The sequence below is a fragment of the Siniperca chuatsi genome, linkage group LG24 (assembly GCF_020085105.1).
Source record: "Siniperca chuatsi isolate FFG_IHB_CAS linkage group LG24, ASM2008510v1, whole genome shotgun sequence".
NCBI classification, from domain to species: domain Eukaryota; kingdom Metazoa; phylum Chordata; class Actinopteri; order Centrarchiformes; family Sinipercidae; genus Siniperca; species Siniperca chuatsi.
This window is the reverse complement of record NC_058065.1, coordinates 10,754,375-10,781,128: the sequence shown is the minus strand read 5'-3', so window position 1 is coordinate 10,781,128 and position 26,754 is coordinate 10,754,375. Positions and strand designations below refer to the sequence as shown.

The window sequence follows — 26,754 nt, the reverse complement described above, 5'->3', positions numbered from 1 at the left end:
AGTAATCTGTCAAGCTAAACAAAGATATCATTTGTCCTTGGAAGCGTGCTGTAGCACACAAAAAAATATTTTCTTTTGAGCAGGAGGAAGCAACTTGTAAAATCTTAATTAAAAGATTGTATCAGACATGGCTTTGCTTATGGAAAATAGGGAAGTAATGGACTTAAAAGACAAGTTTTTACAGATGGAGCAGAGAAATAATTCACTATGCTGGGGTAGCTGGAATGAGAGAGGACTTATTTGCCGCAGGGAGACAATTGGCATTTTTAATATCCACAGCACTGAAATCTCAATATAGCAACTGTGAGGCTGCAGAGTGTCATTTGGCATAAGATTCTTCATTTTCTATATTTTCCTCTGCTGTTTTCTCTTTTTAGTCCTCATTACGGCGAAAACAAAGTGTAATTAACGTAATCATGATTAATTACAGCACACAGCCTTGGTTTACACATCTGCCTAATTGCAACTTTCTTTCACTTTATTTCAAATGTTCAAGTAAGCAGAACTTCTCACATTAGCTGTGTTTCTTCTCTCTCCTCTCCTTCTCTGGTGTGTTCCTGTCCAGGCAGGCGTTGAAAGTCTATTTTTTGCCGTTTTGTTTCTTCAACTTTTTCTCGAACATTTTTAAAGTAAATTCCAGCTAAACAGCCCTTTGCTCAAACACTCCCACACATGTTACTCCCACCGTCCCCTCGACAACAGCCAAGTCCTCATATAGAACTGGAGATGACCATTTTGAAGGATAACATGGGCAAAGCGGGAAGTATAGCACTGCCAAAGGCAGCCTGCCAAGCTGATTCCCACAGCGATATATACATAGTAATACCCAATATTATATATTCTGAGCAATATTGATTGCAGAATATATTTATTAAGGGGGACCAGAAAGCAGGCTGGTGGCAAAAAGGGGGAATTTATGACAACCAGTGCTCAAGATTAATTCACTTTTTAATTACAGGGAAGTACATAGGTATTGCCTGTCGAGTAGTTAAATTTAAGCAAGCAATGCTTGCTGAGAATGCAGTATATGGAAGAAAGTGTATGAATCAATACTACATTTTTCCTCAACTCTGCCTCATAGAAATTGCCGGTGTCTATATTAGGTTCTCAAGCATATTCATGAGATCTGCTTTCTGCGTGTGGTAAACTGTCAAGTTGACTGTTCTGTACACCAACCTGTTCATACATTGTCTTTTTTTGAATTCACTTGGTTTTCTGTTGTTATCATGCTGCAGGAATACAATTCCTCTGCAGAGGAAAAAGCTTTCCAGAATGTTAATGCATTTTGTAGGCAGTGCAAAAGCAGAAACCTGCTAGAGTCTATTTCCACACCAGAGACACTCACAGACGAGCTATTAGGGTGTTTTTGAGTAAGATAGTGAATTAGAAAAGGAGTAGGGACACAATGCCAACTTGGTAATAATCACTTTTATCTCTTTGTCACTTTAAGGTAAAAACTGATTTTTCACAGTGTGTTGTGTGTGTAATTTGGTCTGCAGCACTTACTTTAACTTCCATCAACAGGAACTAATCTATTTCATGTGAAAATGTTGGATTTCATCTAAAGAACATTAATCATCCAGAATGTTTGAAAACCTGCATGTAGAGTTCGACATCACACCTGCTGCCTTGTCATCATTCATGAAGGCCAGCTGGCATTTAACCTCAGCCAGAAGTCACATGTTCTCATAACTGATGTCAGACGTTGTAAAGGACAGCACTCAACCTGGTCTCATGTAATTGTATATGATTTATGACACCTGCAAGGACCCGTGTCATACTAGCATCTCTTTTTCAATCTAGTAACACCTAACAGATGCATGTATGGAGGAAGTACTTGTATCTGTTGCTATGCAACAATTCAAACTCATGTGCAACCTCATGCAAAAAAGAAAAGTGCTTTAACCCCTATGGGATCAAAAAAGTGTTTGAAATGTATTTTATTTTATTGTGCTTTAAATATTAAACAATTATACAAAGCTTTGTTAATGTTAAATAATGTTTTTTCTTTTGAATATATGTGTAAAGATTGAAAGCAAAAACTTTGTTTCTGTCTATATAAACCATATAAGACCAATTTATATTTGTGTCACAGAAATTCCACCCTCAGTTTTTAACCTTGCCTCAGACTACCCAATGAGAATGCTACATTTTGACTAGCCAATTGGAAATCTTTATAGTGTAGTTAGAGTCAGATTGTCTGATCCAATCAGCAGGCAAATGGTTCAGGTACAGTAGGTAGCGTCACGTGCTTACAAAAAAGCAGGCTGCCAAATTATTTCTGAATATAAGCACAAAATCTATTGATTCCATACATTTCTCTTGTTATTCCATGTCATGCTAGCTTCATGGATACTGTTGCACTGTATCGTTTCTGTTGTAAATGAGGATCTTAATTAATCAGTGTTTTCTTGAGCATCCCCAAACAGTCACAACCTGCTTTTAAATGTGAAAACGTCAGTTTGAGACAATGTGATCCTACACTCATAAGTGGGTATGACAGGATGACAATCAGCAAAGAAGCTGTCAGCAAGATGCTTGTACACATGTTAACTCAGCCCACTGTCCTCCAACCTCCATCACTAAGCATATTCATGCCCAAGCAATGACCCGAACTGCCCCCCCCCCCGACACACACACACTTTCCCTGTTAAGATGCAGCAAACATCTTCACATGTTGATGTTTCCCATCAGCTCTACTTTCTCATCTCCATTTTTTTTCTTTCTATCTCTTCTCAGCTCACTCTCCCACTCTATCCGCCGCAAAACCCATTTCATAAAGCTCCCCAAGCTTTCTTGCAGCCCCACTTCTTTTCCACCACCATCTCCTTCCTCTCTGACTCATCCTCAACTCCTCCCCTGTGGGATATTTTAGGCCAGGCGGCTTGAAACATATCACCCTCCCTCCTTCCTCCCCCACCTCCCACTGTCCTTATCGTCGAGTGAATAACACGTTTCTGAGGCGGGTGGCCTCCGCTGAGGAAACAGGTGAGTAATGAGTACAGGCCTCTCTAATTAACAAACAACTCTTTCTCGGCCATGCGTGATTAGACGCACATGATCCACGTGTGGACCGTTTTTGTGCAGCAGTGCGAATGTTTATGGTGGCTCAAGGTTCAAAAAGTATGCAGCAGATTCAAAAAGACATCTCATTACAGCAAAAATCTCTGTGTACCATACAGTATATGACCATTGTGAGTAATTATGTAGAGTCCCTCACTTTTTCCACAGGAGAGTAAAGTCACACCAGCTATTCCCAATGCCTGCAGTTATATGATTTATGTGATTTCCCCTGAATGTATTGTCCCATCCTATGAGCCCTCTAATATTCAATTGTTTTGATGGATCTTCTAAAACAACACATTTTTCAATAAGGAAATATACCTTTTATTGTGTTCTGTTCAGGGTTTCTATATTGGTATTTTTCAACAAGTATCCTCAGAGAATGTTGCATTGTCATTTCTTTAGGGTTCATTTTTTTCCTGTAGTTTATTTTTCAGTGCTTTCAAATATCACCATTTCAGCTCTGGGAGTTTCCCAGAGCATCTAGCTCATTTTTAACAAGCAGCATCCTCTTTTTCAGATAAAAGATTTATCTTTTGCACCTCAAAAATATCCATCATAACAAGTGGCTGCAACTCAACAAAGCACACAAAGGTTCAGTTACATTTCGACTACATATTAGAATGGGAAAGCTAACAGAATTGGATCTACACGGTATGACTGCTGGTGCCAGACGTGGTGGTTGCAGCATCTCTGAAACGGCTGCCCTTATGGTGTTTTCAGTCACTACAGTGTTTAGGAGCGGTTAGCAGCAGTCCTATATGTGAAATGAATGTGCGAAGTCAGAGGAGCTTGGCCAGGCATGAAGATATTACAAAGTGCAAATGAAAGCACAGTGCAACTGAGCAGATAGGAACAGGTTCCACGCCTGTCAGCTAGAGGCCACAGTGGGCACACCATCGCCACAACTGGATGATTGAGGAGAAGGAAACATGGCTTTGTGTGAAAATTTTTGTTGGAACACATGTGGACAGCAGGCTGGCCTAAAAAGCATGAATCCATGGAAGCAGCCTTGTTTACAGGCTTGTGGTGGGAATGCATTATTGTGGAGAGACTTTTCTGGGCCCATGTTAGACACCTCAAAGCCAGCTGAGCATTATTTGAAAGCCACAGCTTACTCATAATGTTGCTCACTGTGTTCATGGCCACAGTAAATGGATGATACTTCCAGCAGTATAACCTGCCATGTCGCAAAGCACTCATCATCTCAGGATGGCTCCAGGAACATGACAGTGGATTTAATTTACTCCAAAAACCTACAGTCTACAGATCTAAAGCCAGCAGAGCTTTGGCAGGAGGTGGACCAGGGGAAGATGAGGTGGAATGGCAGGTGACAAGCAACAAATCCAGCAACTTTTTGTTCCAAAGCATTTTGTGACACATCTGTGTCAGTCTGTCCATTTCAGAGAGGTTTAGTCAGTATTGTTCTTAGAAAAGTTGCTACAATTATTTTAGTCATCAGTGATATGATTCTACAAGATACATAAATTCACCAGTTTAAATCAGATATGCTTTCAACAAGACCGTGATGAATACCTGACCAAATACTTTTTCAAAGTATTGTCAAAGGCATTTTAAAAAAAATCACACATGCAGATGTGTGATTGGGGAAATGATCATTTCTCCATTCAAAACAAAAGAAAAACGTACACGTTGAGATGGTTGAGTTGCATGTTTAGAAATTTGGTCAATTAAAGCTAGCCAGTGGCTGTCCCACCTGCAATTCTGCTATCACAGCAATCCGGCGAACAACAGTGACAATTATTTTCTCAATAGAAACCTCAAATTGCTAAATGATAGAGCTTCTCAAGAAATTTAAATCCAGCACTCTAATACAGTATGGCCTTTATAGCTCCCCATTTTCCTCTTGTAGTAGTTAAACGCCATCTACTTCATCAGCGAGATCATCAGACACTGCACTCATCCTGACTCTGCTCCATTTCACCCTATGCCCTCAGGCAGATGTTTCAGGGCAATTGCCGCAAGGTCCTACCGCTAAAATAACAGTTATTTTGCCAGAACTACAACATTTAACTCCCACACAGCACCATCACATGCAACAGCAGCAGCATTATTGTTCTCATGAACACCGAACTGTTCGGTATATCTGACTGGTCTGCACATTTTGTGCAGTCACTGCTGTTCCTGAAATCTGTTAGCTGAAGGACAATTGTACCGGTTCTGTTGTAATGAAAACACTTTTCCTTCAGCTGAGGTCACATTAAGAATTTACTATGGCATTTTTCCAGTCTATTGACCTGTATATTTAGCCATGAAAAGAAAAGTGCACAATAAAACCGTTTAAGTACTTGATGACAACCTCTCAAAAATACAATATACTCCACAATAAGTTCAGAATGCAGTAATCTGCAATAACTACTTGCACTTAATTCCATCAGTTGACTAAAGTATGGTTCCCTTATAGTGTTTTCATTGTCTTTTAACATCCTTTTGATTATCAAGATGGGTTAAATTATTTACCAGCAGAAAATATATTTGACAAAGTGACTTAGTGAGTTCACTTTGCTGGTTATCTGGAATCGTGGCCCATTTATCCCCTCTGCCCTGAGGAAGCCAGTTACTTTTTCAAAACTTTAACAGTCTCTGACAGCTGCTGACAGATTTCTTCTCCTTCCCAGTGCTCAGGAGCTCGCTTCGGGTTAAGTCCAGTGTAAGACATTCTTGACAACTTATCCAACACATTAAAGTCCTTGAGTCTTGCATTGTCTTTCAGATTCACTTTAATGACATATCTGCTAATGTATTAGGTCTCAGCTGGGGTGGTTTGCACACTTATACTGAATTCTATTTATGAAAAACGACACATTTAAAGGCCATATTTTGTTTGAAGTTGGCCAGCTGTTGCCTTCTTTTTAATTCAGCATTGAATTGACAATGAAATTAAATCATTTGTTAAGCACATTAATATATACATTTTTAAAAAGTCCTTCTGTTTGATTTGACAGTCAAATTATTTCTTCACAATAAAAGTTTTGACAATTTCCCATTTACTTAGCTGCACATCTTCCTTCATCTTGTTGTGATGTTGGCCAATAGATACAAAAACAAAACAGCATTTGTCAATATTTGAACTCTTTTTTTTCAGACATTACTATGTGAATTAAGGCTTCTATACTCTTCAGGGAGCATCCGTCGTGGTAGAAATGGCATCAGTACTGTTGTTCTAATTTTCATTAGTTGTTCATTCTGCCATGAATTGCACCTGCACCATCTTGAGCCACCACTTTGGTCCAGACTGAACTATGTGAAGGTCAAATTTTTATTTTGTCCATTACTTTTGATTTTATGATTATGGTTTATGATCAAATACCTGCAAAACTAATGAGATTCGACTGTACTTTGTGTTAAGTGCTTATTAGTAAATGTAAACTAAAACAGTAAACATGATTAACAGTATACCTGCATTGTCATTGTTAGCATGCTGACCGTAGGATTTAGCTCAAAGCCCTGCTCCATCCAAGTATAGCCTCACATAGCCACTAGCATGGCTGTACAGTCTTACTCTTGTTATGACAGGATATTCTGTTTTAAAATCATCACAGTGACTGACAGGGCAAGAGTCTAACCAAGAGAAACATATAATACATGTTCATATGTGCATTTTACAATGTATATACACACTGGCATTCTATTAGTCTGTCATCTTTTCAAGTAACTGATTATGACTGACATTTAAGAAAGAAAATCTTCAGGCAGATTTTCACATCAGTCCAATTATGATTTGTGATCTGAAGAAACTGAATCAGAAACATAACAGGGGTTGAATCTGTTACTTGCAAGATGGCAGGACTCAGCGCCAAAAAAAGATTGTTTTTTCTTTTGCGTGTGTATGACTAACAAGGTTTGCCTCTCAAGTTGCTTTCATTTATTTTCTCCTGTGAGACTCAGACTGCATCTTTCCTTTAACGATCTCATGCTCACAAACGCACACACAGACACACACACACACTACTCCTCTTAATCTGTGTCTGCTGGAGTGGTCTTTAATGAGGTGTGAACAGAGGACCACAACCTTCTCCCTCCCTCCTCCTCTCCCTCCGTTTTCATCTTCCCTCTCTCTCACCCCTGAGAGCGACAGAAACAGACAGACAGAGTGACAAAGACATACAGCAAACGACAGACGGATGGGATGGAGAGAGAGAAAGCGATAGTAGAGTTAATGGGAAAGAACAAGGTCTTTTTTTCCCTATTTCATTACTCCATCTCCCCATCCATCATCATGTGGTCACAGCGAGTGCAGATCACAGGACCTGTGAGGGACACTTTAAAGATTTTCTCCACCGCTGATACCAACATCAGGCTTTTCAGTGTTTATGTGTGTGTGCGTGTGTAATGTGCTTACACTGTGTGTTTGTATGTAGGGAAGCAGGTCAGGCTGGATGTGTTTCTAGCCCCTCAGCAAAAAGCCTGCCCACTCCCACTCATAATAACCCACCACAGAATTATGGTTTTGTAGTTGAAGACCAGCCAGCTTCACTAATGCATCTCGAATGTGTGTGCTTGCATGCCTTCCAAGCATGGTGGGATCCCATTGACGAACAGCATATCAGCAGCGTGTCCTTGATTTGGATGAAGGGCAGTATTTCTACTAGAGTTCAACAGCTGTCTCCTACTTTGTTACCTTTAGCTTTAAAATGAGCTCATTAAAAAATGTGCCAGAACTTTGATTACCTTCCAGGTTTGTGATTTCACCTTCAACTGGCTCAGTGTAACCTGCGAATCAAAATGAGAATTGGCATTTGAATGAGAGAGAGCCTCTATGTTCTCGATACCTGTCAAAAATCGAAATACATCCATCTTCTCAGCTTAAATTGCAAAGTGAGGTTACCACAGGGAACAGCATGGCATGGCCTTTTAAATAAGACTCAATAGATTAAATTCTAGAGTTGGAATGGTCACAGGCAAAGGACACAGGAGACCTCAGTTTCAAGGTGGTAAAATGGCAGAAACAGCAGATAACTCTGCATTAGTGTGTGTTCCCTCTGGTCTTAATGGAAACTCAGTCATGTCTGGCGAGCATTTAGATAGGAGGTACAAACAGTCCCTGTAATATTGTATAGGTATTATATGAGAACAGTTCTACAACAGAATGCATGTTACTTTATGATATGATTTGTTAACATTTAAAGATAAAATTAGGGGTGCCCCGGTAGCCAAATGGTTAGGGCACGTACCATATAACCAAAATGTCCACTCTTTGATTCCGGCTGGGGACCTTGGTTGCCTGTCATACCCATCTCTCTCTCCCCTCATTTCCTGTCTGCCTCTATACTATCAACTGTCTGATAAAGGTAAAAATGCAAAATTGGATATAGTGCAGATGACAGAGAAATATCAAATTACTGTAGGAATATTTTAAAATATACTGACTTTAGAAATTACAAAAAAGAATGTAAAGTAAAAGATTGCCCTCCAGACATGTTTTAAGACAAAAATATTCTGCTTTTAATGATTTTTCCCAGTAAAAAAAATCTACTCCTTCTCCCTCATTAAAAAAATCCAGCATCTATGAATATGCAAATTATGTTTTTTAAAAGTTTAACAGCTGGACACAAGATGTCTCCTACTTCACTTCATGTCCCTTCTCAGTGTTTGTGCACTGGAGGTTTCACGTTTCCACTTGCGCAGGTTTTCGTGTAGTTCTGCCGGAGAATATAATACCTCTCCTGCTGCTTACATGAGACAGAAAAGCCATAATTAATAAAAATGTTCACCTTGGAGCACTGTTATTTTTGTACAGAAATTTAATTGATGAAGTAGGATCAAATATGGCTTTATCACCACGGGTCTGTCTTCCTGCCCCTACTGCTGTGACACTAGGGGCCTAAATCTAAGCCTAAATGCTGTAATTAATCTTAGATCTTTTTTCTCTGTTCACTTACATATAAAGTATCAGAGACCGGTTGGTTTGGTAAACACAAGTGTACTGTGTGCAGTTGTGTTGTATTAATAGCACATGACTACACTTCTGGGAGTAGTTGCAAGGGGCATCTTTAAAGCTTTCAGGTTATATTCAACCTGTGCCGCATTTTCCATTTTTAGTTTTTAACATCCTGGCAGTCGATTGTGTAACTTCAAACACTATCATGCCTCCAGGTGCTACTGGAGGCAGTTGCTAGGAGTGCTTCTCTATAATGCGTAACACTTGGCCAATGAAATCTCCACCAGTTCAAAAGAAGAAGTGATTAAAATGTCCATTTGACATTTAAAAATGCTCATACAGTACTGCTGTTGCACATATCCTTGGATCTTAGTTGGATTTGGGTAATTATAACAATTATTCTATTTTAGGTATTTCTGTATCAAAAGGGTTAAGACATTAAATTTTTCTGTGTTCTTCTTGTTTTATTGTTAATGTAAATATATAATGTATAACTTTCAAACTCACTTTAGCAGTAAAAGCAAGGAGCTGTAGCTCCACGTTTGATGTTTGTATTCCCAGCTGAGCTCTCTTTTCATGTTACTATAAATACATGCAGCCACATCCATGCCCGTGCACCATTTTCTCTCTTCAAATTCAGCATTGTCTTGTGTAAGACAAACCATCAGAGTGGAAAAACTCGTTTTTCTTATCAAGTCATAATGAAACAAAATAATCTAAGCATATTTTATCAAAAAAGGTAATTAAGGTAATGAGCATTGAAACACACTAGGCACAGGGAAAGGCATAATTTGCTATGGGTCTTTTTTGAATTTGTAATTAATGAGCTCACAGACATTTTTTTCCCTACTTTCAGCTCACTACTCTTAACAAATTGCATGCCCCTTTATTTGAGACCACGTTATGGTTTTGTCCGTAAATTGATTGGACACCAGAACGATGAAAGTGTTCTTTCGTTAGCACGAGTGAGTGGACACTGAAGAAAGTTGTAGCTTTGGCTGAAAATATTGCCTTTAAAATAAGAAGTACATCCAAACAAATCAAGAGCTGGTACCAACAGAGGAAAATTAAATGCAAAATATCTGCACACTGTATATGGTCCCTGTGTTTTTACATATTTCACCAATAGCGTTTTGAGTAAATTTGCTCATCAGACATGTCTGCTCGAAAAGTCTGCAGCTTTCAACATTTATTGCAGTGTTTCTCTAAGATGATGCTTTTAAAAATGGTTTGTTTTTCAGCAAAGCTACAAGTCTCGCCATCTAGTTTTTTTTTTTTTTTGCTTCTTCATTGGAAGTAGAGACTTACAAATTGTTGTTCAAATGCCTGAAATGTCCTATGTTTACCTGACAAGAAACTCTAGTGGCTATGTGAATTATGTCAGGAGCATAAGAAGGCGGAAGTAGCGTTGAGCCATAAAACCTGTTAGGTTTACCAAGTAAATTAAGTTGCCTAAACTTAACCATAGAAGGTTGTAGAACAAAAAGAAATGGTCAGCTGTGTTTTGGAAGGCAGTGACGATGACACATTTTGTCATTTAGTTTGGAAGACAAGTGTAACTGCAAATGTAAATCTGCATGTAGACCTTACAAAGATTGAGAGCTCAATAAGGAATCCATCATGTACACAAGCGATGATGTAAAATTTAGCTGTCCTTGAATAAACACAATTAGTTTAAAATAGTTCAATCACAGTTGTTGACTTTTTGAATATGTAATGGCCTTGTCAAGACAGGATCTCACTTACAGAATCCAATTCTGTAGTGGAAAAGTGAATTTCAAGGGTCTTACAGTTGCATCATAAATCTCTCAGCTGCCATGTATTGCACTATCATGGAGGCCAAATGGAGCTTTGAATGCTCACAAAGAATAACTGAATATATAAATGGAAGACCAGGAAAAGAGAAATCCAGAAAAACTGAAGTCTGCTCTGTTAATCTGCAGTTATTAGGACGATAAGTAGCCAGAAGGCTTTTTTAGCAAAACAGTCAATATCAGCAACTGTAGCTGACACTCTCTGCTGTGGTGAGCTATATCACCAGAAAACTGGAGTATGGAGGAACCGGTTCAGTGTGAACTTGGAAAAGCTTCCTCCATTCTGTCGCTCCCCTCACGAAAACTTGGCTGATTTTTCCGAGTTCAGCTCAGCGATCACTGCTCCAGTCAAACCACAAGTCATTTGTACCGAAACAAGCCTCATCCCTCCGGAGTATTTCCAAGCGTGCAGAGATAGAAAACCTCTCTGATGCCGCTTTGAAGACTAGAACCAATTAGGGAATCATTATAAAGAGGAGCCTCTAAGTGCACGTCTTTTGTTACTCAGCAGCTGTCTAATTGGAGTTGGTGTATTTTCGAAGGGAGTTGGGACGAAGGCTGTTTTAATGTAAATGTGATACCGTTTTAAATCAGCAACTCACTCCTTTTGACAATATATACCACATTGCTTGTGCAGAAGGTTTTGTTTTCATTTTGTTGTTTTTTTTATTATTGTTATTCTAATAGATACTCTAAACATTTATGATATTTCAAGATATTCCATATTAGCCGTACACAGCTGAAAATACTGCATCTCCTGCAGCAGCTCTTAACCTTCCCATGCCCACTGCAGCTGTGGATGATTTTTACCTTAGGGTATACTGTAGATTCAGAAATGGTTGACTTGTTACACAGCTGCTGTATATATAGTACAGTTTGTATCACAGTCCATGTCAAAACCATATCATCACTTCCACGCTCATTTTTATGAGGAATGAATAGCATTAGTATTGAAGCAGCTGCTGCTTTGAAAGCATGTGCATTGATGTTTAAAGCTTTGAATGGGTAATTCTGAGTCATAGTAATTCATCCATTTTTTTTCTCTGTCCACTCTTTAAATATTATATTTCCATGTATTTGTTCCCATTTTAATGCAGCCTTTATGTGGTCTTTAATGAATAAATCATACTCCCACTGCCCATGGGGGAGAAAGATGCAGAATTTAATGTGCGTTTTCTTTCTCTCTGTTTGTCTTTTCACAGCTCCCCTGACAGACAAGCCGCCAAAAATCCTTTTCCCTTCAGAGAGCCAAATGAGCATCATAGAGATGGCAATAGGTAAGGAAACATGTTTCGTTCCTCACATTTGATAGCTTATTTTCTGTCGGTCGGTGGAACGTGTGGTGTTACTTGTGGCACATGCCTGCTTGTCACAATGGCATCGTTTCAAATTTCTAGATTAGTCGATCAAAGCCAGTTCACTCAAAGTAGGTCCCGTTCTACTTAACTGTGGCTTTGTTATGGGCGATATATGTCAATTCCTTCCTTGCTGTACATATATGGTGGAAATATTGCTGTTAATGTGAACTCAACACTTCCGTCCACGTTTGAGCTACTCAACACTTCATGCACAAATGTCTCATATAAAAGGCTCCCAGCTGCTTAAGTTGAATAATGCCTCCTTCTCTGGCAGGTCTTTAATGTGAAACATCTGCAGGAAGTTCCACTGACGGTAGCTCAAAGCTGGACGAAAGAATGGCAAAGTAGAAGCGATCGAAAATAATGTGGTGAAAACCGTATTTGACTCTATGCCGGCCTCACCCACAGCTCTTATTTAAGACACATTATTTGAATACCAGCTTTTATTTATGTATTTATTTTTTAAATTTATTTAATGGTGGCGCTCCTAGTAGTTAATACCGAAGTGCAAATTCAGTCAAATGCTATTCGACAAAACCATTGATAATGGTTGCTTTTCTGCAACTCTGATTTTTAAACTGACATTGTTTTTCAGGTCACCCAAAAAAAACCACATCTTCTCACTTGCTCCTGCTGGTGTCTAGTCATGCAAACAGTTTTGGTTTTATTTGCACCGGTCTCTGAGATTTCAGCCTCCACCCCAATACAATGGAATGGACTTTAGTTTGTTGTATAACAAACCCTTTCCAGTGTCCTGTGCTGTCACAACAAATATTCTCCACACCATGTAATAAATAGTGTTGTAATGTTTTGAGCAATTGAGTTGTGTTGTTCCCCAATACCTTCCTGTAAGTTTCATGTGTGTTTCAGAACTGCACAGATCTGACTTGAAGTAACCAAATGCTGTTCCGTTCAAGATTTTCAATTAGATATCTTCTCTGTCTGTGCCCTTTTGTGAATGGACCTTGATTTTTCATCATGATAGAAAGAAAAACAGGATGAGTCATTCGAAACATTGGTGTATGAAAAAGAAAGTGATTCAATGGGTATGAATGCCGTGTCCACTGCTTTTTCTCCTCCTATCCTATGGAGTGCCTCTTCATTCTAATTACACTCATCACATCTTTCTTGGTTATCTTGTGCAACATGAATGCAGCTTGTGTGTGTTCTGCTTTAATGAGTCAGTAATGAATCGAAGTGGTCTTTCTTAGAAAACATACATGTCCCTTCACATTACCTTCAAGTTTATGATGTTAGCCTTGCTTCCAATGATTCCCTCCAATTCTGCTTCATGTGGCTGCCTCAGAACGGTAGTCTTTCGTTTGCCTTACCAGCTTTTGATGCACAGAGGCTCATGGGAAAATTCCCGCTTTGTGCCTTATTGGGCGAGAGCTCAGCTGTTGGTGGAACGGAAAATGGGTCATGATGAAGGCTTCCTTTGAAGTAAATTTGTCATGGACGATGAACACAACTGGCTCGCAGAGGTAAAAGGTGGCAATCAGAAAATAGGCGCAAATCATTGTAGCTTTAAATTGATGATGGATAAAAGCCTCTCTGGCGTTTTTCAACTGATTAAGTGTTTCATAGTGGATGATGGTGATTTTCAAAATCCATTACCTGATAGCTGAGAGAACAGGCAATAATGGTCCAAAGAAAGAAAATGTGCTTATTTTCTTGTTTTGGGGTTGATTTTGATTATTTTGTAACTGTACTTTTTACTTGATTTTTTTAATTTTTTGTTAGGGATTTTCAGTTTTTTGAGCTTTCTAGACCTTCATCCCCTTAGCTCACTGTATCAGATTGAATTTTCATCTTGATTAGTAGGAACTGTGTTTTTTTTATGCTCCTCCCTCCACCTCTGCACCCATTGATATTCTACACAGAGTCAGCAGCTCTGTGTACATAATGTATACACCCCTATGTGATTCTCTGCCTGTACAAGCCCCTATCACTTCCTCTGTGTTGGGCTAGCAAGCTCTCGTCATCCACAGAGAGCCCAGTCAAACGCAGCGTATCCTTTCAGGGCTGTGGCAGTTCTGGCGGAATTTTAATATTCATTCTCCCATGAAATATAGAAGCATAAATGGCTTCGGCTGACAGTTAATTAAGCAGGTGAGAGGGAGAAAGCGAGAGGAGTGGGGAAAGGCGAATGTGGAGAGACACTTTTCAAGCTCTTGTTGTGGAACTCAAGGGATGAACAGAGAGAACAGAGGGATCTGTAAATGGGGGGCCCCAATTAATCAGCGCGCACTTTTCATCCGTGGCCCACTCCCTTTTTTGTCTCCTAATGGATGTGGTTCCTCAGTTATAATTGATTAAATTTAAAATGCTTGATTAAAACATGTTGTATAAATGCTCTTCTCAGTCCTCGTGGGCATGTCTTTCCACTGCTTTCTCTGTGGGACAGATCAGATACAGTCTGGGTCTGTAACAGTTCAATGTGCACTGCTTTCACTTTGTCTTGTGCAGATGTAGAATAATTGACTGCAGTCTAGCCAAGCAGACTAACTGCAGTGCACGTCTGTTTCTAGTAGTGCTAATGTGTATGATTTGTAAACACTAAACACTTTGACAATGGAATGATTAATTTTCTAAATGACATGAACATGTTTGTGTTTTCCCTGTTGAATGAATGCGCAAAGAAATGTTTTTGTCACTTCTGTGTTGGTGAACACAACCCAGCTAGGGATTCAAACCAACTTCAAACCTGCTTCTTTAGCCTTTATTCTGCTGCCAGGTTTGATTTGTTATAATGCTGTTTTCTATGCAGAGCTGATATGTCACTAGCAGTTTTACCTGACTGCCTAGCCTGACATTTTATTTTGGGTTAGATTGAATTTACGACCATTGTGGCACTCTGTTTGTGATGTTCATTCTGGGAATACCCAGCAAGTTCCCCTGTGATCTTGATTGGCTGTTAAAACTTTGAGCCCTTTCAACTGCCTCCTTACTCGGGATATCACACTTCATCCCCTGACACTTGACATTACGATACAGCAGCAAGTTTTCTGCAGTTGCAGTGGAGAGAAAACAAGATGATGGTGTCTGAGTATCTTTGCTAAATTCCTTCAAAATTCACTTTTAAGTTCTCACATGAATGCTTTACTTTAAGAAGCCATACAATGCATCGCAAGTTGTTTTGTGTCAGAGTAATTGAATTGATTCTTCTGTTGTATTCACTTTCCCCACAGCTGCCATGCCTCTTTTTCCTCAGTTAGTGATTTGCTTTGTTTCCCACAATGCCTTTTGGGACCCTTTAGTGGATGGGCGTGAATTTGTTGTTTTCACTCAAAGTTTGGCAGTAGCTCAGCAACAAATTGTGAACACAGGAATAGGTCAAAGGTCACGGATACACTCCTGCCTCAAAACACAGTATTCTATTCAATTTGTCCAAAGACAATGAAAAACAGTCTACAAAAATACTTTTGCTCTTTGACTGACACAAACTAAATATGTATCATTGTTTTTTTATATTATCTAATTCTTATTATTATTATTCTTATATACAAGTTGTACTTGTAGTAGAAATATTTCCAATTTACAGCCAATCTATGTCCACTGATTTATGAGACTTTATGAGTCATACAAATACACTACCAGAAACCAAAATGAGTGCCAGAAATGGGTAGAAATTGGTGTAGTCTGGGGCTGTTTTTCATGGTTTGGTTTGGCCACTTGATGTACATTCATTAACCAGAAATCAGCGAGAATGGTATGACGAACATGCCTTCGCCTCACTTGTGCCACCTGGAGCAATTTGCGTCTGTTCATGGCCCCTCGTCAAGTGTTTCAATTGACTTTTTATGCAATCACACCACGTGTAACATTTGCTTCATGATCTGTCTGAACACACCTTTCCCTCCAATTAAGAGAAACCTCAATGCTACAGCATACAATGATGTCTTGGACAATAGCGTGCTTCCAAATGTTATGGCAACAGTTGGGTAAAGGCCCTCTCCTGTTTCAACATAATAATGCCCCTGTGCTCAAAGCCAGGTCCAAAAAAGAAATGGTTTTCCCAGTTTGGTGTGGAAGAACTGGACAGGCCTGACCTCAAACCTATCCAACATCTTTGGGATGAATCTGACTGCTGACTGGGAGTCGGGTAGTATTATAAATGAATTAGTAATGAAATTCTGATTTTTACATCATGTTAGTAGTATACATTTGCTGATAAATATGTTTCTGATGAAGATTCAACATATTAATTTCGAACCACTACAGAGTAATACAAAAGGCATTCTTTTAATTACATAGTTTGAAAATCAGTGTCACTTCCTCTCAAAAAGGCTTATTGTGAAAATCCCTTTGTTCTACGCAGTGCCTATTTAACAATCTGACAATCTGCACTCTTCGCAGAGGTTGAGCTTCTTCATTCGTTGGTTGGTGAATAATAATGGAAATTGGTCTTAAGTCACTCATCAGAAGGAGTTACATTTTCTAATGATATGAACAAAGGATACCTCAGAACAAAACCATCATTATAATGAATTGACTTGGAGTCGGCAGCCATATCAAATTAGAATTTGCAGTCCTTTGGTAATGATGAGGTTTGCCACATCAATATACTGTTATTCTGGTGCAGGTCAGATTGCAATGAGACTCCAGTTTCCTCTAAGCTGACATTGAAACCCTGACATTAAGCTTCAAATCTAAACTGAGAGACTTGACAAATTCACATCCTTCTGTAAGTAAGTTTCTACTTGTGTGGGGTTTTTTTACATTCTGTGTAGAAACATAGCGCCATTAGGAAGAGATGATGAACTGCACTTAGACAGCGGACAAAATGTCAACTTTCACCACACTGTTAGAATGTGGCTGAAACTCAGTTCAACAGATGGTTTTGAAATGTATAACCTTTACTTGACTTTATCAATCGGTGAATGTTTATCATCCCATTATCCTGGAACAGATTTCTTCCTGCAGCGGTATGGATTTGATCTTCTGATGGTGTGATGTTTGGGATATTCTCGCATTGATTCAGGCACCCTTTTCAATATTGAACGATTAATATTGATGTCTTGGGTGTCCCGCTGACATTCTGCTGTGGGATGAAGGCCCACCATGCCACAGACAGGTAGACATGTCTGATAGATCATGTTCAAGGTAAATACCAAGAGTCCTGGAGAAAGGATGTAAACGTTTAAGGGTCAGGAAGACCATAATCATCACATATGGGTTTATTGATTTTTTTGTTTTTCTCACAACATAGAAATCATTTAGTGTCTTTAGATGACACCTGCTCACATTGTAGCTCAACTTTTTAATTTCTCATTTAGGAAAGGCAAGTTTATTTATATAGCACATTCAAACAGACAATTTAAAGTGCTTTACATAATGCATTAAATAAGAAATACAGCATAAAACATTAACACAAACTAAAAGGATGGAAATAATTAACACTTATTTTAGCTTTTATACTTATATCCACTTTGTACTTAATTTATCTTAGCTGTATTATAGTCTATTATATTTTGATTTGCTTAGTACTTCAATTCCTGTGTGCATTGACGTGATAGTGAGCAGCTGTAACGAAAGAGTTTCCCCTCGGGGTTCAATAAAGTATTTCTGATTCTGACTCTAAAAAAGAAAAAACAGAAATACATTATACACAATGTATGTCGAGATGCAAAAGCCCTTATATGTTTTGACATGGACAGCAGAGTGGGCAGTCACTGTAATTGACAGATGACCAAATTTACATCACACAGACCTTCATACTTCCTGGAAGTGCTTATGGTCGCTTTCACACTTATAGTTTCACATGGTCCCCTTTTCATTCTCTGATGTATCAGTGAAAATTTCAGTACAAATGATCTCACATAAATATATACATTACTTATACAGTTGTACATTGTTTGTTTTCTGACAGTTCACAGGTCATAAGATGGATGTAATAATAGTTTAGCTTTTGATTTCATGCTAAAATCACATATCTACTGTCATCGTAGAAAAGGTTTCAGTCGTAGTCATCTGGACAATGTTTTCAAATTCAAGACGTTTCGGCTCCCATCCGGAAGTCATTCTCAATTGTGCGAATATCTATTGTCATAAAATCATGTGGTTTGTTCAGCTTTCAGACAACATACTAATCACACCACCAGTTAGTTTGGAACCGGACAGAGACAACCCTTTTCAAGCCATCTTGATCAGATTGTTTAGTCCGCACCAGCGTTTGATTGACAGCTCTCACATCAGTAATTTACTTAATGCTACAATAAAAATAACTTTGAAATGAAAACATAAAACATTTAAATCTAAAACCCACAGAACTTGGCTTGGATGTGTGCAGAATTGACAATTTTTATAGATGAGGCCGCTTGTGTTTGTTTTCACTTAAACCCCAAAGGCAGCCTGGAACCAGACTCGAGTGTTAAAGCCATTCGCCAACCTGTATGGCAAAGCTACAGACGGCACACTGATGTTTTCCCACTCAAGTTTTAAATTAAACGCATCTTCAAAGTATCACTCAATACAATGCAGCAGCTCGGAACTGTATTCGCTACATTCTGCAGGCAGGGACACATCATCGACTAGCTCGCACTCCGAGCCGGGAAGTTCTCATCAAACCACGAGACACGTTTCAGTTTCAGCACAGCCTCAGCAACACCTATCCCCAATATCACACACACTCACTCTCACATACACACCAGCCATTGCTCTAAATGTCACAGGCTCGACAGAACGCTCCAACGATGCCAAAGGTTCAAAGGCCCTAGGATCAATATTACATCATTTCTCTCAATTAGGGCATATTTATTCCCCTCAAGTTATTGTACATCTGCGAGTGATCCTATCTGCATTCCTGGCAAGTCTCCAGATAAATCAAGGCCCCGGAGGGAGGGGAAGACAGAGTGAGATAACGATGAAGAGAGAGGAGGAAAGAGAATATGAGAGAAATGAAGGTAGGGGGAGTTTGGGACCGGGGGGGGGGAGTGAGCGAGATCATTTAAGATTCACAGAGGGGATGAAATATGATGGTGTCTTACCTTGAGTTATTACAGATGAAAGTGGATACAAGACAGCACACTGTCCCAAATGGTTAATATGCCCTGCAGCATGGAGGCATAAATCGTGACTGTCATATTAGAGGCAGGGGGTTGCTGGTGATGACTGGAAGGGATTCTTGGCAAAGGAATGCTCCCATTAGTGTTTTACATAAGTACAGCAATGAGGAGGACAGCTACACGAGACCTGATCAGCCCGCTGGACCAAAGGAGGCTAATTTTACTCAATAGTTGAGGAAATTCAGCAGAGTGTGACCTCAGGGCTGTTATCATGTTCATATTTTGGATCATGATTGACCTCACAAGTCAAGCTATTGTCCCACATTGACCGCTCCCTGCTGCGCTTCCTGTCAGCAGCTCCCACCTGCAGCCTTGTACCTGTCTCTGCAAACTAAGAGGAAAAATGGCTGAAGGCATTTGCTCTCCTTAGCAGAAAATAGCATCAAGAACTGGCCAAGGCACTTGAGTATTAAGATATACTGCCTCTTGTCTGTGCCAGCAATGCTTCCCGTCTCTGGGTAGACCTATTAATCATAAATTGGGCTTCGGCATGTAGTTTACAGAAAGTCTGGTTTGTTGTTGTTTTCTATTTTTCATTTTTAATAAAGTGTTCCTGCATTGCACCTGCATGTAGGCTTCTGCCTTTGTAAGACTTGTATCGTTTAGCAGATCGATAGATTATACAACTGTTTGTGGTTTTGCCTGTTTTGCCTGTAGACTAATCTGCCAACTGACTTTGTGTTGCACTGCCTTGTGACACCGCCAAAACTGCAGTGGTATAGTGATACTGAATGCAGTTTGTTTATTTATATATATATATAGTAGCGTTGTTGTTACATTGTTGTTTCAACAACATTGCAATGACGTGTAGCAGGTTCTACAAAATAATCTGGGCATTTTCTTGGCAAAAGCTACAAAATGGTTCAAATTAAAGGGTGAAATCCTTTATACACTACAGCGTTATAGCACAGGTTTATAAATGAGATACCACTGCAATCATGGTGCCGTTTTGACTTCCGCCTGCTTCTTTGGATTACACTATTAGTTACAGTTCACCACAGTTTAAGATTTAACAGCTGTGGACCAGTTATTCAGGCTGTCAAAGCCGCAGTAGTGGTGTGTAGGACCTTATGTTTCAGTACAACAGCCCCTTCAGGGGCTTGCTCTGTGATTGTTACGCTGGTGCCTCTGGGTTTGTTTCAACACAGTGTAACTTTAAAGCCACGAGTTTTCAGGGTTATCAGTGGATTTTGCTTTATTTAGTCTTTCTCTGACTCACATCTCCAGTGCTTCCACAGCACATGTACTAACAGAGTGCAGTCTGTGCAGTTCCCATCCAGCTGTTGCTCTATCAACAGCTGTGTACTTCAAATCCGAGATAGAATTTTAAATTGAAAACCCTCCTCCTCACACACTGCCTCGTTTCAATTTTTTAATGCTCCTTCCAATACTGTCATGTATCAGTAGCTTCTGCACTGCAGCAGTGATACACCCCATCTGATAGTCAACTTCATTCCAACACCGGCATATGGATTACCGACAGCAGGAAGACTCGCTCGGCAACTCGTTTGGCGCTGCCAGCTTGGTACCCAAGAGCCACCTGCTTTAAAATTAAACTCACCTTTTAGTGTGGCAGTTAAGCACAGCGATTTTTACAGCCATTAGATTAGCCCCGAGTTTAACCTCAACACTGCGGTGTCACCTTGCTCTTTTGTGAACCACTATTCATAAACTGCTACCCGGCGGCGGAGACGTTAATTTGCTCTGGTGACTCAAAGAAAATCTTTTCATTCTAATTTCTTAGGTTGTTTGATGCCTTTTTTTGCTATTAAGTGCTATTTCATTCCTGTATTTTGTTGAGCTTTTTTCCCCTGTGTGCTAAGAGAGGCAGAGAAGCTTGCGTTTTTATTTTTCAAGAATTTATCAGCCTCTCCTGTAAAGCCAGTTTCCAAGCAAAACCCACAGCCAAAATGCAAACCCTGCAAACTTTCCCCTCATCATCATTCCCTTGGCAGCGCATGTGTGTTGCCTGGTTGAACTAATTACCCTTGCTGTATTTCCAGCCAAACAGGTGGCCATATTGGTTTCCTTCTGGCTGCATTTATGTGACTGTGCGTCCAGGTTGGACAGAGATGACAGTGTCTCCTCTCCGCCCGGAGCGTGACCTTGGTTCACCGATGCTCCCTCTGCACAGTCTCACATTGGTCTTTTGGGCCAACTTCTGATTATGTATGTGTTATTGTGTGCGTGTGTGTTTGTGTGTTTGAGATAGAGCAGCCTCTGATATCTAGCCAGAGAGCTAGAGGGCCATGATCACGGTCAGGAGGGGAGGGAGATGACAGTGGCAGCAAACTTTGGCAAGTGACACATAAGAACACATGAGAGCACAGATCTATGATGTCATGATACAGCTGCTGTGCACACACACACACACACACACACACACACACACACAGATATTTGTGCACATAAAGGCAAAATGCAATATTCTTCTAACAAGCAGAAACACAAGCTAATGTTCAGCATTTGCCACAAAAAAGGTCTTATGCAGCTTTTACCACCTCACATTGTCACCTCAAGGGATTTGTATGCACTAAAGCAATTTGATATGGTTTATAATTTGTCTTTCTCCGCACTGATACAGTATTCACCTGCTTTGTGTTGGTCCATCGTATCTACAGTTGTGGTCCTCTGGTCCGTGGGCAGTCATGTAACAGGGAACAGGAATGTGTTAGATGAAATGTTGCGGATATTTGTCTCATAACTGCTATGAGTCAGGCAACACCTTGTTTCTATACCTTGGGTAAAGAAACAATATTTTTTCTTCAGCAGTGGGAGGGACTATGACACGCTCAGATAGGCCCTGACTTCTCTACAGACCAGAATAGAATAAAATAAAACCAAAATAATAGAATAGAGAGTGCTGTTGTCCTGATACCATGTCATCTCTACAGCTTCTTAATATGCAACATGATGACATTTCTTGCACTGATTAGTGTATTTATTTATCGTGTCCTTACCACTGTCAGAAATTAGGAGTGCCCTTACTTGTATTTCAGCCTATCTACATACATTTTTAACCATTGAATTTATTCTGTTCTGTATCTATGTCAGAAATTAAAATGGTCAAAAAGCAGAGAGGGGAAAAAATCATGGAGTAATGTTTCCGCTCTGCCTTTATTATTTCTTCTCCAATATCATTATTCAAAGCTAGTCTTCTACTTTCTGATGAATAATTGGAGTGAGAAAGTAACAAAGAATAAAGGATAGATATTTGGAGATTACATTTCATAGTTTTTTCTAAAGGGAAAGGGATGGGTTAGAGTTAGGGATAGTAGGGTCAAGAGAAATCTTTATTTGTAGATATAGATTTTTGTAGATCAATAATTCCCCTTTCAGTCCAGTTTTTAAATCCAGGGTCCAGGTTGAAAGTGGGCATTTCCCCAAATTGGAGACAACCGGGACAGTTGTGATGTTACTCCTAAAAACTTTTGCACCAAACCAAACCCCAATTCTATTCATTACAAAGGGATTTTGTGTGTCTTTTTCTAATTTGACAAGTTGTTGGAAATGAAAGCACATATGTAAAGGTAGAGGCGATGTTGTATTCTGTTCATTTCTCACCCAAGGAATTTCTGAAGAATCTGAGAACCAAACCATTGATATCAATAGAAATTTGGAAATTGTAAGCCACCCTCCATCATATCAATACAATAAATTTAAAATGAATTACTTTGAAGTGTTACATACATACATATGAATATGTTTATTGTCCCCCATGGGCTAACATATATTATCACTGCTGTATAACTACTGTATCCCAATTCCATACTATATATTATAGCACTGTTTGGTATCTAGTGATCAAGAAAGTCATAAAAATAATAATATTATAAATTTCTTTTTAGAATATGTAATTTTGTGCACTTTTTTCTGATATGTTGCATTATGTTGCATTGTGGGGAGAAATGACTCCATCAATACCACACTCAAAATTAGAGCCGTTTTACTCAGCATGCTAGCTGGAATTGTTAGGTATACTCAGTTATTCCATTTTGACACACAGTTGAATTCAGTCAGTACATGCAGTAGTGTGCAGTTGGGACATAGCTTATGAGTGGGCAGTTCCTCCCCGAGCATTCTGGGTGAGAGTCACAAGATGTACTTGCCAATATGAAATTCAGAATTTTTACTTCACAGTTCAACCTATTGCTTTTGGAAGGAACCAAAATGTTCTCAACAATGAAACCAAAGTGCCCAGAAAATGTTTTATTGTTAAAAAAAAAAGAGTTAATTTCCTTTCCTGGTTCCTAGCGAGAGAAACCACAGCCACTGTGTCTTGGCAGCAGACAGGTTTAATCTCTTTGACTCAGGCTAACCGTAAAATGGAAGCCTCCCTCTCTTCTTTAGCAAACACACACAAGACTTTTCACTCCCCCTGCCAACCACAGGCCAGATAGACAATATTGAGCATCCTTCCATGCAGTGACAGTATTGATATTGATTTCAATTATGACAGCAACACAGTTAAGACAAAGTGATTTTTAGACTTGTGCATTGGTGGGTCCTTGGTCCATTAGTTGCTGCAGCTGGTGGAAAGGCATCAACAACAGATTTTTCAGAATTTTCTTTCTTTTTTTTCTCCTTTCTTTTTTCTGTTTAATTGTCCCTAACAGGACTGGCTTGAGCCTTTTTCTATTTTTAATTACATGCAGTGCCTTCAGGTTTTTAACATGTTAACTCGTACAAAAGACATAGAAGGCTTTGGAGGAAGTAGTTAAAACACTTCCCTCAGACACAGGAAAGAAGACACGGACAAACCGCATGGAATCATGTGACTGTCTAAGCTTCCTTAAGGCAGTGTGGTTAAGTATAGGCAAATAAAACTACTTGGTAAAGGTTAGGCAGAAGGTCATCGTCATGGTGACAGTTGCATGGTTCCATGAGGTTTGTCCAAGTATTCGCTCCCCCTCTAACACTCCGGGCAAAAGCTGACAGTTTTCAGTCGTGATTGGCTGCCTGCTTTAAACGCTGCTTTACCAAAGATTAGTTAACATTTTGTGCACCCTGTCTGGCACACTTTGGTGATTTGACTTGTGTTTTATGACTCAGGAAGGTTTACTTCCTTGCACTCAGACTGGCAACACAGATACATAAAAAAACACAGAAGGATAGTCGTACAAACAGGACGAGCTTATTCTGTCTCTGCCCTACTTCTTCATTTGCTTGTCTATCACTTTTACTCTCTTAGTTTTTCATCTTCTCCCCTTTCCCCTTCTCTGACGCTCATAATATTCAGACAAATAATGATACAAGGTGACTAGTTTCATATGCAGCCATTATCATCCAGATCCTATGCTGTCACTCACACAGAGTTCCTCTGATTGCCTGAGTGGTTCTGTGCGCTGTTGTACTGTAAGTGGATTGTATTATTCGTGATGTAAAAGGTTAATGTATATTTATACACACACACACACACATATATAGTAATTATATATTTCCGTAACTGAAAGATTCAGTGTCTAATTGAGACTTGGGAATTGGGACTTTTAACTGAGGTTTAATGGTAGTCACTACTTTAGGTAAAGAATACACCTGTCTTCATCAGAGTGAACTAAGATGCAGTAAATTGTCTTTATATATCTATTTGGATCAAGACTTTGAGTATGGGCGCTGTCAGGAAATCTTCACACACACAATATGACAGATCAAAACTTAGTAACAAAATACAAAACATTTCATCCAGCAGTCACAGAGCAAACATACAGAGAAACCAAACTCAACAGAACGATGACTCAATGTGCTGCCAAAGGCTTCTCCACCATCTCCTCCTCTAGCAGCCACCAAGAAGAGTAAATTAAATTTTCCAGCTTTCCAAAAATTCAAATAGTTATCTCTCATTGCCACTTCTGGCTGTCAAAGTGCAAAAGTGCCCAGTGCCCAGTGCAGCTTTACCAAAAAGCATGAACGTCGCACTTACACTCCAAAGTTACACCAACAAACGTCTTGAGTTTAGTTTAATTGGCCAGCAGAAGCAGAACTTGGCCGAGCTGTCTTACTGTGGACTTGCTTTTGTACAAACAAACAGATTATAAATTAAAAGTGGCATCAAAGTATCATAAATAAATTAATTCTAGAGGAAAAGCATCACAGAGGCAAATTTTGGATTGTATTGATGCCACAGGGGAAATTCATTTTTGCGTGACATTTACACCTAAATATTAGGTCAACCTCCTAATATTGAGTTGTAGTCCATTTGCACAATCAATAACCTGTCTACACTCAGGGGTAGAATAGATAAGTGAGGTTTTCCCAAGATAAACTTAATTAGCCCATTTCATGGAAGAAGCAGGTGGCACTGATATTTAGCACACTCAGTTTTTTGGATGTGTGAAAGAAAAACAGCACTAACCTATCAACACCAGGCAGCTTCAGAGTCCCCCGGCTGTGAAGTTGGTTGCTGCCAAGACGCCCCTGTGTGTGTGTGTGTGTGTGTGTGTCTGTGTGTGTCTGTTTTGGAGTGTATTCTGTGTGTGCATGTAGGTGTGTCTGTGGTGCTCTATTGTATAAGCTCTGTGTGTGTGTGTGGAGTGTGTGGATTGTCCCAGTTTAGAAGACCCAGAGCTATGACTCATCAACTAATAAAGCAGGAGGCAAAGGGGGAGTGTGTGGGTGTGTGTGTGTGTGTGTCTCTGTGTGTGTATGTGTGTGTGTGTAAGAGAGAGAGAGAGAGAAGCATGCCTGCGTGACTGTCTGTGCCAGCATATGTTTATGATTTTTGGAAGTGTGTGTGTGCACTCATATTTTGATGTGTGTAAAAAGGGAAAAAGAAGCACAGCAAGAGTGATTGGGAACCATGGAGGCAGTTGTGTTAGTGCTTTCACTACTTTACCTGGTGCCCTTGTAAACAAACATACACAATTCTTCTTTGGGTTCCTTTTCCATTAGTTGATACAGCTACATAAATACTCAAACGATGTAGCATCCACTTATCATTTCCCTTGTCACAACTTTAAATTGCGTGTGTGTGTCCTCAGTCGGCTTCGCTGTGCTGTCAGGTCTGTGGACACTCTTTCTCTTTCTCCTGACGAAAATGTCAGAGGCAGTACAGTAGCTGCAGTGTTATGAGCAGCTGTGGATTTGCCAGCTGATGTTTATGCTCATAACGTTTTATGATTTTATGTTTATGCTTCATACATGGCTGCTACAAGACTAATCGAGACATTTATGTTAATTTCTGCTCTGTGTTTGTTCATTTGAAGCTTATAGTTCACTAGTCACCATTAAATACAGTTTACATTATTATCAGTGTCCTGCAGAAAACTCCATTAAGTCCAATTTCTGCACATGGGACTAGTTCCAGCATAGAATACGGAATAATAGAGCAATGCTACATTTGGCTACTTACCCATATTGCTAAACAATAACCTAATGCATCATTTTCAACATCGGTTGTTGACACAATGAGAAGACCATGAAGTAGTGTCTAAACTTTCTTAATATAATGTATTTCCTGTTGACACAGGATGTTAGAGTGGGACATAGCACTGTAATAGCCCTAACCCTAATCAGTAGGATATCAGTAGAGAGGCACTTGTGCTATATAATGT

At 39.5% G+C, this 26,754-nt stretch overlaps 1 protein-coding gene across 5 annotated transcripts in view; it reads left to right on the top strand.

The window, feature by feature from the left end:
• Positions 1–26,754, top strand: part of LOC122872163 (interleukin-1 receptor accessory protein-like 1) — a 293,532-nt gene that overhangs the window by 184,898 nt on the left and 81,880 nt on the right. For all 5 annotated transcript variants that reach the window (XM_044188023.1, XM_044188021.1, XM_044188022.1 and 2 more), the window contains exon 6: positions 11,982–12,056. In XM_044188023.1, the coding sequence (XP_044043958.1) occupies positions 11,982–12,056 (75 nt within the window). The remainder of the gene's footprint in view (positions 1–11,981; positions 12,057–26,754) is intronic.